Below are 13,799 nucleotides of genomic sequence, written 5' to 3' on the forward strand. Positions count from 1 at the left end.
TAATTTTTTGATATTATAAAATTTTATAAATAAAATAATGTGTATATATTCATCCCTCTAAAAAAATAAAAGGAAAAAATTATGTTTAATGTTTAAATTTTGATGATAAGAATTTATAAATTAATTTATAATAAAAAAATATAATCGTGTTCATGTCAAGTAATCAGATAATATAAAAAATTTTCAACTTTGACCATGACTTTTGTGTGTGTATATATTATCTCATTAATTAAAACAAATGTACCCCCAATTCACCGACTTAAATGACCCGTACCTAGGTTCATCATCAATAGTCGATGAACACCTTGACTTGAGTTTGTAACATGTATATTTGGCGTGTGACGATCCCTCATTAGGGAACGTTAGGCACCAAACTTGCGTGATGACACACAATAGATTAAATCTACACACACATATAATAATAATAATAATAATAATAATAATAATAATAAGAAGAAGAAGAAGAAGAAGAAGAAGACAGAATTCCTAAATATTTTAAAGTAAAAAATAAGTTAAATACAAAAAATATAAATTTTAATTTAGTGTATTTAACCCTTAATGAATAAAGGTCTATAGTTTTTTTAAGTTTTTTTAACTTACATGACTTTAATATGATTAAAAATCTCTAACTGAAGCATATATTGCATGTATGTGTACTTTATGAGACCACTAATATATAAAAAAAAAAAATTCAGTATATTAAAAATTATTTTTTATATGTTAATACATTAAAATATATATTTTTTATTTTAATGATATTTTCATTTTTATTAAAATGTTAATGTTTTCGTTAAAAAATTATTATATATATTTATTTAAGGTACTACATACTAGGGAGTTCATCAAAGAGCAATGTTTATAGCCGATGAGGGTGCAACAAATGTCGAAACATTATTGGATCGGACCTAGGTTCGTCGTCATATGATATGAGAGCTGGCAGACTGAGCTCATCATCCTAGAAGGTGTAAGTACTTTTGCTGTCTTTTTTTTTTTTTTTTTTTTTTTTGAGAGACGTACTTTTGCTGTCTTTAATTTTTCATCACTATATTATATGCATACATAGATGTGTATGTGTACTTTCTAAAACCATATTAATATATAAAAATTAATTTTATATATGTTAACTTATTAAAAAATATTTTTTTAATTTTAATAATATTCTTACTTTATTAAATGATAATATCTTCGTTAAAAAATTATTCTATAAATATTTATTTAAAGTACCATATGCTAAATGGTAATTTCTTCGTTAAAAAATTATGCTACAAACATTTATGTAAAGAACCATGCCAAGGAGTTCAAGAAAGTACAATGTTTTCACCCAATCTGTGGTCTCCCGGATTAACTTTTACTGTTAGGCTTTCAGCAATAATGATATTGTTATGAAAGGCCACGCGTAGTGGCACTTTAAAAAGATTTTGTTTTTAGTTCATACATTAATTTCATTTAACCCTTTACTTTGTTTATTTATGGTTTATTTATAACGTTATGTATTTTCGTAGGTGGTTTTTTAAAATATAATTTTATTTTATTTAATATTATTTATTATTTATTTATAAGTTTATGTACTTTGATTGATGATCTGTTAAAATGTAATTTTATTTCATTTAATATTATTTAACTTTCTAAAAGAATAAATATAATAATAAACCTATGACTAGATAATATTAAATGATATTTTTAATAAAAAATATTAAAATTTTATTTTTTAAAATAAAATAAATAACATTAAAAAAATTATATTTATTTTGTAGGACTCAAAGTTACTTATTCTATTTTATTTAATATTAATTAATTTTGAAAAATAAATATAATAATAAACTATGACTAAATAATATTAAATAAAATAAAATAAAAATTATTAAAATAATATTACTTTTTTGCGACTCATTACTGATTATTTCATTTGATTTAACATTATTTAGTTTCATGAAAGAGTAAATATAATAATAAGTCTATGACTATATAATGTTAAAAAAATCAAATAAATAATATTAAAAATTTATTTATTTTTAATAAAATAAATAATATTAATTAAAAAATATATTTTTAAGACTCACAACTGATTATTTATGTTATTTAATATTATTTAATATTTTAAAGAGTAAATATAATAATAAGTCTATGACTATATAACGTTAAATAAAATCAAATAAATAATATTAAAAATTATTTATTTTTAATAAAATAAATAATATTAAAAAATTTATCCTTTTGAATAAAATAAATAATATTAATTAAAAATTATATTTTTTTAAGACTCAAAACTGATTATTTATTTTATTTAATATTATTTAGTTTTTTAAAGAGTAAATATAATACTAAGTCTATAACTAAATACATTAAATAAAATAATTATTTAGTTGTGAAAATAATGGTTAAAAAAAGAATGAAGTTTGGGGCTTTGGTCAAAATTTGAGATAATTTATAATTTTTTTGTGAAAATAATCAGTGTAAAATTAATTGAAAAAAAAACAAAAACAAAAACTACAAAAGATAGAAGGATAAGTCAATCGACGAACCAAAGTTGACGTTTTGATGAGCTGTCGTGGTCGTTTTAAAAAGGCACGTAGTGCAAAAGAATTTCAAAGTTTCGTGGCGGTTACATGAAGTTGATTTGTATTTTAGTGCCCATTTATCACATGGGGTTCTGTACCTTTATAATTTGCATATTAGAATCTAGAAGCATTGTTTACTAACTTACGACAGTTAGACTTGTGATACTATTAATTAACGTTTAGTTGTTTATGTAACTAAAGAGTTTGTATGTTTATATATAGGGATGCACAAAGTGGCTCAACTTAAAATAAATAAATAAATAAATAAATATATATATATATATATATAGGGATGCACAAAGTGGCTCAACTTAAAATGCTCGTTTTGTAACACTTTTTTATATATAAGAGCAGCTAAGCAAGTGAAGATGAAAAAGCACCTAAATTATTGAGTATGCTTTTTTGTTTTTTGGGTGTTGGGGGGTGGAGTTAGTGGACAAAAATGAAATCTAACCATAACAGTCTCGATCTTTGAAGGAGAAAAACAAGATTGAGATTAGGGATGGTAAAATTCGGGTCCAGGTCTGGGTTTAGTCTTTTCGGTTTCGGACCCAGACGTTATTTTCTTTCTCCCGGACTCGGATCAAAACTCGGAAAAATCCAGGTTTTTGGATTCCGAGTTTTGAACCCGGATAAATGAATTAATTTCTACAATTCCAAAAATAAAATCTTCATATGAAGATGGCGATTTTTCACTGGAACCAAAGAAAGTGTTTATGGCACCTGGGTTCCCTCTGTTCTGCAGATCATTTATACAGAAAAAATGATTAAATACCCAAAAAGGAGGATCACATGTCTGCAGATTTGGCCCGCAGAAAAGATTCAACACAATCTCCAAAACCATTTTAGAATCCGCGATGGTGAAGATGCGCTGTCACAACTCAAACAACGACAATCGACAGCCGATGATGATGAATACAGGAGTTGCAAGGCTGCGACGGTGGTGAACCCAAGAGAACGAGTTGCGACGGTGGTGAACCCAAGAGAACGAGTTGCGACAGTGGCGAACCACGCTTGCGACGGTGGTGAACCCAAGAGAATGAGTTGCGACGGTGGCGAACCAAGCTTGCGACGGTGGTGAACCCAAGAGAATGAGTTGCGACGGTGGCGAACCAAGCTTCAATGTGTGAATGTGAGTCTGTAAATTAGGATTTTTGTTATGCTTGTATTTATATTAAATAATAAATATAATTAAAAAATAATATTAAAATAAAATATTCAGGTCCGGATTTCAGATATACGGGTTACTCTAAACCCAGAATCAGACCCGGATCTATCCGGGTCGTTAAAATTCATTCTAGATTTGGATTTTTTTACACTCCGGTACAGATTCGGCTCGGTCCGGATTATCCAGATTCGTCCGGATCCGATCCAGGTCCGGATTATTCTGCCATCCGAGATCTTCAACATTTAATATCTCTTGTCTCATTTTATTTGTCCCACCTCGTATGTTTTTTACCGGCTATAACCGGGAATGGTAGTTGGTTTTCTCTTTTGTTCCCGTTTAAACTTCATGTAACTTTAAAATTTTTTATTCGAAATACACATGTAACTTTAGTTGAAACTTCATGTAATCGTCGGGGAAGAGTGAACTCCAGTGGATGGTCGGGTTGACTGAGTCGAGGACTTGGTAGCGAGCTGAGAAAGGGCTGTTGGTTCGAAACGGCTAAAAAGGACAGTAGGGTTGTGAAGAAACGAGAGTACGCGTTGAGGAAGATGAAAGGGCCATTTTGGTGTGAGAACGGAGACTGAATAGATAATTTCAATTATCTATTAATAATTTAATGGGCCATTCTCTCTTCATGATTAAGATAATTTCAAAGTCATTTTTTTCAGCCGACGATCAAACAAGAGACTGTTTTGAATTTTGATTATGACTTCACTTGGTTACAAAAAAGACAAAGTTATCATCACTTCTACACACCTTGACTTTCAGTTTGAAGTTTCAACCAAATCTAAATCTAACATCGAAAAAATGGAACTGTTCCATGCGCCGGTGTGGATCTGCTCAGATTTCTAAATTAAACTCATTAATAAGAAATTTATGGTTAACCACATTTGATTAATTTCAATAATTTTCAGGATCTTATAATCGTAAATCCCAAATCCCACCAAGATTTTCATGAACGAAAAAAGTATTTTCAAAGTTGAAATCACAACAATTTGATTTTTTTACTAATTCTTTCTCCTTAGGCCTATTTGCTTTCTTAGAACTTTTGTTTTTTACTAATTCTTTCTCCTTAGGCCAGTGAGGGTGCAACAAATGTCGAAACCTTATTGGATTGGACCTATGTTCATGGTCAACGTCGACAGATTGACCTCTTGCTGCTCTATATCTTCGGCCTATAAATATGGCCACGTCTGTGTTGCATCACTGGTTACAATTTACAAACCACACTTAGTTGTCGTCTAGCTATATGGCCGTTGGATATTATCCAACGAACTGGGGTAACACACGACAGCTGCTGTAAGTAACTGGAGAAGTCGGTAATTGGCCGGTCAGCTAATGGGACTTAGATTACATTGGAATTGTAGTACCGTGTTACAGTTGCAATCGGCCATTGAATTGACTTAAATTTACTATTGCACCCCTCATTTAAGTGGATCTAATGGCTGATTGTAATTATGACACGGTACCAGCCGGACTCCAACTAATGATAAACAGCTGATAGGCTAGAGAATAGGAGAAGCGGGAAAAAATATTGTAATAACTAAACGCGTAACACATGCAATAAATGGGTCTATGCAAATGAAGGTTGGAACTGATTTTTCGCTGTGCAAGTATTGGGTTATGTAATAGTAAACAATAAATACTTAAAATATTCACTTAACTTTTAATGAAAATATAGACGGAAAAACATTTAGCGGGGGGAAAAATAGATGGAGGAAAGGATGTGTGTGAATTTTTTTTTGTGTTTTAATCAGATTGTACGAGTTGTGATTTTCATTGTATATAAGAGATTTTTTGGTAAAGCGATTGATCGATTTGATTTTATCACATGATTCAACCACATTCCCTTAAGTTATGTTTGGGAGGTAAAGTATACGATTAGATTAATTTTAGGATTAATTATTTATCTTAGTGGCACTTTAAAAAGATTTTGATTTTAGTTCATACATTAGGATCCATATCACTCATTTTCTTCTTTTGTGATGTCAAATTTCATTTAACCCCTTACCTTCTTTTTTATTTACGATTTATTTATAATGTTATGTATTCTAGTAGGTGACTTTGTAAAATACAATTTTATTTTATTTAATATTATTTACTTTTTTATTTATAAATTTATGTACTTTGACTGGTGATCTGTTGAAATGTAATTTTATTTAATTTTCTAAAAGAATAAATATAACAATAAGCCTATGACTAGATAATATTAAATAATATTTTTAATAAAAAATTAAAATATTATTCTTTTAAATAAAATAAATAATATTAAAAAATAATATTTATTTTTTAGGACTCACAATTACTTATTCTATTTTATTTAATATTATTTAATTTTGAAAAATAAATATAATAATAAGCTATGACTAAATAAAATAAAATAAAATAAAATAAATATTATTAAAAATAATATTAATTTTTGGGACTCATTACTGATTATTTCATTTTATTTAACATTATTTAGTTTCATGAAAGAATAAATATAATAATAAGTCTATAACTATATAACGTTAAATAAAATCAAATAAATAATATTAAAATTTTTATCCTTTTGAATAAAATAAATAATATTAATTAAAAATTATATTTTTTTAAGACTCACAACTGATTATTTATTTTATTGAATATTATTTAGTTTTTAAAGAGTAAATATAATAATAATATATAACTAAATAACATTAAATAAAACAGAAATATATACTATAAATAATATTAAATAAAATAAAAATAATTAATATTAAAAATTATATTTATTTTTTAATGCTCACTACTGATTATTTTATTTTATTTAAAACTTTTTAGTTTTTTGAAAGATTAAATACAACAATAAGCTTGCAACTAAATAATATTAAATGAAATGAGAATAAATAATATTAATTAATATTTTTTAATAAATAAATGATATTAAAAATTAATTTTTAAATAAAATATATGATATTAAAATAAAATTTATTTTTTAAGACTCGCTACTAATTAAACAACATAAAATTTTAAACAATTTGAATTTGGTTTATAGTTGTCTATTTTTGCGTCATAGTGAACAGATAATTAAATTAATAAATAAGTAAATATGGCGTGTGTTATTTGATTTGGTTTCTGGTCTTCGTATGTCATTTTCCTATTTTAAAGCACTTTTCTTCTGTTAATTCTCTCTTCATGATTAATAAAAATTGTTAATAAAATCACAATATCCAAAGAAAGTAGTACTTTCTGAGATCCCATTAATATATAAAAATTAAAAAATTTCAATATATTAAAAATTATTTTTTATCTATTAATATATATATATATATATATATATATATATTTATTTATTTTAATGACGTTCTCAGTATTAAATTGATAGTGTCTTCGTTAAAAATTATTCTATAAATATTTATTTAAGGTACCGTGCTAAAAAGTTCAAGAAAGTGCAATGTTTATTGCCAGTGAGGGTGCAACAAATGTCGAAACCTTATTGGCAATCTAATCCAATAATAACGTGACATTACAAAGATAATAAAGATACTTGTCCCCCTTAAGGCGACTGACGCTAGCACTGCTCCATATTTATATGCTGAAGAAATAGAGCTGCAAGAGGTCAATATGTCGACGTTGACGATGAACGTAGGTCCAATCCAATAAGATTTCGACATTTGTTGCACCCTCACTGGCAATAAACACTGCCGATGCGAGTGCAACAAATGTCGAAACCTTATTGGATTGGACCTTGGCATCATCTTCCTAGAAGGTGCAAATACTTTTGCGCTCTTTAATTTTTTATCCCTATGGTCTCTGCATATATAGATAATTAATAAAATCAAATTATGGATACCAAAGTTCTGTCCGCGGGAATCCGGTACACAAACTTGCCGGAGGGCTACGTAAGGCCAGAATCGGAGAGACCAAATCTGTCTGAAGTTTCTGAATGGGAAAACGTTCCTGTTATTGATTTGGCTTGTGATGATAGAAGCGTAATTGTGCAACAAGTTGCTGATGCTTGCAAGAATTATGGATTTTTCCAGGTTTGTGTTCAAACTTTCCTTGCCCTAAATCATTTGAGTTTGTTATATAGATGTACAAACGAGTTAATCAGTCATAGATTGGTTGCATATACAGGTGATAAATCACGAAGTGCCTTTAGAAACGGTGGAAAGAGTCTTAGAAGTGGCGAAAGAGTTTTTTAACCTGCCAGTTGAGGAGAAGCTGAAGCTCTACTCAGATGATCCGTCAAAGACAATGAGATTGTCAACGAGTTTTAATATCAACAAGGAGAAAGTTCACAATTGGAGAGATTACCTCAGACTTCACTGCTATCCTCTTGACAAGTATGTACCGGAGTGGCCTTCAGATCCATCTACCTTCAAGTAAGTATCTCTTTGTTTTTTCTGCTATTTTTCATTTTTTTTTAAATTACACACACACACACACATAGATACATACACGGAAAATTAGGTATTTCGATCCTCCACCATCTGAAGATTAGATTTTTTTGTGAAAATTTCAAGGACCAACAACGACATGATGTATTCCTATTTGCCAGATCACACGCTGGATATCTCAGAATCAGGTATGAAACAGTATCCCTTTTGAAGATATTTTGGATTAATACCTGGAGCATGCAAAATTATTATAGAGAAAATTATTTATAAAATTCAAAAAACTTTATATTTTTTGAAAATGAAGATGATACAACCAACTTTTGAAAATGAGAATGAAGTAGAATTATTGTTCAGTAAATTTCATTGGTCCTGCAATTCCTTAGAAATTTTATTTTATCTCACAGGGTCTTGAGTCCCTATGGCTATGGACCTGGCTCTGCCAGATCAACTCTTGGTTATTTTCTGCGGAATTTTTATTTGATTTGATTTATCTATTTATGTGTCTTGTGAGTACGTGTTGTTTACAGTGAGTTTCTGTAAATTTCTTATGTTTCATGTCATCTGATTCTATCCATCAATGGCAGAAATTATGTGCAGTTTGGTTCATAAAGCTGTGAAGCGGTGGGGTTCTGTACCTATTCGAGGTTTCAACCAAGAGACAATCACTTCAAAACTCAAAACCGATTATTCACAGGTTCTTTATGGTTTGGCAAAGATGTTGATCAAGAAATCTAAGAAATTGGAATTACTTCCAGCTAAACATCAGTCAGATGTTGGATCAACAATCCAAGAGAGTGGCGATGATGACCATTTAACCCAAGTTCATCCTCAATGCCGTGACTCTATTGCTACTGTTGGTAATCTAGCAAAACTTCCGGATAAATATGGGCCGGGTGTTGGATCAACTGCCTTTAGAAGTCAGCCGTCTGGTGGAGAGCAGAGCTCTCCTGGTGGCAGTGGTGAGGACCATATAATTGAAGGTCGTTATCAAGGCCATGAGTCTTCTGCTAGTGCAGGCTCATCCGACCTGGCCTCACCAGCATTGAATAATACACCATCTGCTTCAGATCAGAGCGTAGGGGCCTCCGCTCTGCCTGAGGACAGAGACGATGATGAGCAGCCACCGCCAGACAGATCATTATTTGATATGGAGCCTGGAGTAGCCCCTCCAGCTGAAAGACGGCTCAATCCTTCAAGTGTGGCCCAGATATGCCTCCCTGTCAGTTGTGGGGTGTGTATCGCTCCGTTACAAATTTGGTATAATTCTGGCACCACTTTGTCACCCAATGCCAAAATTCTCTCACTATTTGTGGAGCTTTTTGGTGTTGCAGGATTGCTATTGAGCTTTGGTGCTTATTGGTTTCAGCGAAAGCACAAAACTTCTGGAGTGATGACAGTGATGGGATGTGTTGCCACCATTTGCGGCTTCTTGTCCATCTTGGGCACACGATTTCCTGAAAAAGCAATGCTATGGCTTACAGCTGTTCTTTGGGGACTGCCAATTGCTGCATCACCTTTTGCATTGAAGGAGTTAGTTTAACCCTGTTAAGGAAGCTCATAATGTATGGAAGGATGCAGCACACGTGTGAGTTGAGTACAGTCAGCTGAATCAATTGAAGAGTGAAGTGCCAGCTCAACTGAAGTTAGTTAGACACGTTAAGATCATATTCAGTTAGCTTCTTCATTTTCTGTTAAGCTGTAAACAGCTGAGTATAAATACAAGCATCTTGTAATCATTTTGTTATTAAGTGAAATGAAATAAAGCATTTGATTCCAGAAGTCTTTTTACAATTTTCTTAGCACTCAAAATACATTTTCTCAGTAACCAAACAGTCTGTTCATTCAAGCTTTTAAGCTTTCAAACAAACCCATATGAACTTCCATTTATTTACCTCAGACACTGTGTCGCTCTGATATATGTATGGCCAACGAGCTGTTGATGTAGAATTATGAACTTATGATAATGGTAATTCACCAGTGTGATTTTTAAAAATAATCACACTGGTTCCCTAATTTTTAAACGTGTTTGGTTGACTAGAAAACAAATAGAGAGTAATCCATAGAAAACTAAAATCTTATTTTGTTACCTAGTGTAGGGCACAAATTAAGTACTTCTGAATGCTATATCAATATGTAATCCTAAATGTACAAGAAGTTTGTGCTGAGACTTGAAGAGTTCCATTTGATAAATTATAACATATACTTGGTCCATATTCCTCTTTGGCGGATGCAATCGAGGTTCCTTCATAACAAAGATTTGATGAGATGGGCAGCATGATAAACGAGTTGGAGATTTGCATACAGGCATCAGCATCTTCGTCACTTCCTTCCAAATCAAATTTTACGACATCCGATATTCTTTCTAATTTTTTGGCGAGTGAAATTTTTGCTGTCGAAGAAAAGATGTTAAAGCAATAATGGCTACCCTCTTCGTGAGGCTCGTTTCTTGCCTTCTATATAAGGCTCACCCTCTTTCTTCTAATCAATATCCGTTTCTCTCGGCCGTCCACTTTTACATTTCTCTTTTCCACTTACAGCTCTGCCTTCATGGAAGCTGATCAAATGGTCAAATTATGCTCTTCTTAGCTTTCACAGATGAGGATGGTGACATTATTATTACTCTCGATGGCAAAACGAAAGAGCATGGTGCAAGCAAGTCAACAAAGAGGCATTCCGAATCGCTTTGCAACAAATTTGGAAACCAGTTGGGGAGTGTCAAAATTAAAAGCTTGGGGAACAATAAATTCATCTTCACGTTCTCATCAGAACTGGAGCATAGACGTGTCTAGAATTTGATAACGAGGAGAACCAAACATGAGTATGGCAACTGCATCTTTTGCTTTCTGCTAACTGTAAACACACAGTTGAGATTTTGAAGGACATTTTGCTTCTCATCTGAAATCTCTCTTTTATTTTGAAGTGGAGATCACGTATTCTGACAAATACATCTGTTTGGTCTGATTTATCTTGTCAAAAAAGAATTTAAACCCTTTTATTCCCCTTAGGATATGCAAGAAACGATTTGAAAATGCATAAAAAAATCATTGTGAGTCTCACAGAGAAAACAATCTCTTGTTCAAACTACTTGGCTTCTTATGATTATATAAATTAGTTTCTGAGATGCATAGGATATATCATGACCGATAAACTGAATCTATCACCAGCATTCGATGGATACTACCCTTCAATTTCCTCCAAATTCAATACCTGAATCTTTTATATTTCTCAAGTGCAAAGTTTCAAGTATACGGCCTCACAAATTACATATCATGAAGTTCTAAGAGGTTTTGGAATCAAACCCAAAATACAAGTGTATACATAAAATGTTAGAACAATTCAAATGATGTGCAAAACTTGACTATAAGGCTTAGACCGTTCATGGATAAAGTCTAACCTGCCGTCATGTGTAATGTCAATCAGATGAGTTTGAGAAAACAATCTCTTCTGGAGTTAAAAAAGATGGATTCCTGTTAAATATAGTTGCGCCAAGCAACCTGGCTTCAATTAACTTGAGAGAGTTCTTAAAAGGCAGGACGATGGGTCTATCTGTAGAAGAAGAAGGAATCAGCTCTATCCTCATTTAGCTACCAAAACTTGAAACCTGAATAAACTAGTAGCCTGATCATATTCTCCGGAAACAAGGCAAGCGCGTGCAGGGATTGATAAAGTTGACGCCATGGAAACTTTAGAAATTATGAAATAAAAACTCTAGATTGCTGCATACTGCCCTTCAAATTGATTGCTTGAATCTTTTATCATTCTCACATGATATGACTTATTGTTGCTCTCTGTATGATTCTCACTTCTTATGCTTTTATGTTTGACAACTTGAAAGTTACATGCCCATTGTGATCTATGGCCAATGAGATGTCGACATAGAATTTTAAATTTAAGTGTATGGTGCGTAATTAACCACTGTGATTGTATGAACTAATCTTACTGTTTTTTCTAATGTTTGCATAGATGTTTGGTTGATTAGAAAGTGTGTGAAAGTAAAGAAAAATAAACTAAAACTTTAAGAGTTTGTTTATCAGTTATCATGTCAATTGCTTTGTTAACATGCTCGAAGAGCAAGTAGGCACAACGATGCTCTGCCATTAGTTCTAAGGACTACATTGTTACTGAATGCTCCAATACTTGGAGATTGGAGAATGTGATTCAATCTATAATGAGTTGATTATTTTATCCTTCGCAAAACAGAACTTTTGGATCACTCTGCCAAGTTGGATTGTTACCAGCGCCCTTCACATAATATCTTGTGTCTGAATAACCACTTTCTTTAACACGCACCCTTTATCTTGTAAGCGGTTTCTCCAAAACGTCGGCTACTTACTCATGGCATGGAACATAATATACTCACGAATCTCCTTGTTTGCTACTTTCTTGTTCAACTGTGGAGTGACTCGTCAATAACAGCATGATTTGTTGTTTTTATGTCACACAAGATGGGCAGGACAAGTCAGATGAGCCAAAGTGTTTGTTGAATTCAGATTCAGTACTTTTTTTCTTGATTTAATTACAACACTTTGTTTTAATGAGCAAGCAAGTAGTAATAAAATAACAATCTTTATGCAATGGACTTGATCAGGTGCGCGACTGAGCATGCGTCAAGATCTGGGAGACCGTGCATACCTGATGAACCCTTCTTTATACAATACTACAAATGATCTCCGCAGCTCTCCAGATCCTGCCACATGCGCAGCCGCGCTTCACGATCACTTGATCAGCCCTCCTTTATACAATACTACATATGAGTCCACACTCACAGGTGTTGATAGAAAATAAGTACAGGTAATTAATTTTACAACTCACAAAGTATGGAATATCTTTGTTTTACTGTTCTTTATATGCAGAAGGACCAATCTTTCCGAAAATCTGAAATACATATCCGCAAACAAGCTCAGGATTTTGAAAATGAAAAGACAATACAACCAATATTCGGAAGTGAGAAAATGAAGTAGAAATAGTGTTAAAAAAAATTTAATTAAACCTGCAAATTCTTGGAAGTTTAATTTTATTTCAAAGGGTCCTTGACCCCTTGTGGGCTTGGCTCCTCCAGCTGCGGATCAACTCTTGAATATTTTCTGGCAGAATTATTTTATTTATCCACTTATGTTTGTTGCGCGTATTGTGTTATTTACAGTGAATTTCTGTAAATTTTCTTATGAAATGTCATTTGATTCCGATACATCATTGGCATCTCTTATCTACAGATTGCTTAATAAAACTGTCAAGCAATGGGGTTCCATACCTGTCCGAGGTTTCGACCAGAGTCGGATAACTTCAAAATTCACAACCATTCATTCAACTGAGGTTTTAGCTGCAGTTGCAAATAGTTTTAGCAAGCAATCTCTGAAGTCGGAGATGCGTCCAGCTAATTGTCGGCGAGATTTTGGATCCACTGCTTTTATAAACTGGTCACAGAGTGGACGGCAGAGCTCTTCGAATAGTGGCTGTGAGGACTGTGTAATCCAAGTTGATCATCTCCCCCATGACTCTGCTGCTACTGATGGCTCACTTGAGCTGGCCTCACCAGCTTTGCACAATACACCAGCTGCCTCTGATGAGAGTGTGCTGACCTCCGCTCTGCTTGAAAACAATGACGATGACGGACAGCCTCCGCCGGATAGATCACTGTTTGATATTGAGCGCGGATTGGCCCCTCCTCAAGTTGAAAGACGGCTCAATCCTTCAAGTCTGGCCAAAATATGT

At 32.2% G+C, this 13,799-nt stretch overlaps 1 protein-coding gene across 1 annotated transcript; it reads left to right on the top strand.

Moving 5' to 3' along the window:
- The first annotated feature begins 7,479 nt into the window (after window positions 1–7,479).
- LOC102630759 (uncharacterized) lies at window positions 7,480–9,866 on the top strand. The gene is made up of 4 exons (XM_006478749.4): window positions 7,480–7,730; window positions 7,825–8,072; window positions 8,214–8,275; window positions 8,672–9,866. The coding sequence occupies exons 1-4, from the start codon at window positions 7,533–7,535 to the stop codon at window positions 9,625–9,627; spliced, it is 1,464 nt and encodes a 487-aa protein (XP_006478812.2). The 5' UTR covers window positions 7,480–7,532; the 3' UTR covers window positions 9,628–9,866.
- Window positions 9,867–13,799: the final 3,933 nt, after the last annotated feature.

The sequence above is a fragment of the Citrus sinensis genome, chromosome 3, assembly GCF_022201045.2.
Source record: "Citrus sinensis cultivar Valencia sweet orange chromosome 3, DVS_A1.0, whole genome shotgun sequence".
Taxonomy (NCBI): Eukaryota; Viridiplantae; Streptophyta; class Magnoliopsida; order Sapindales; family Rutaceae; genus Citrus; species Citrus sinensis.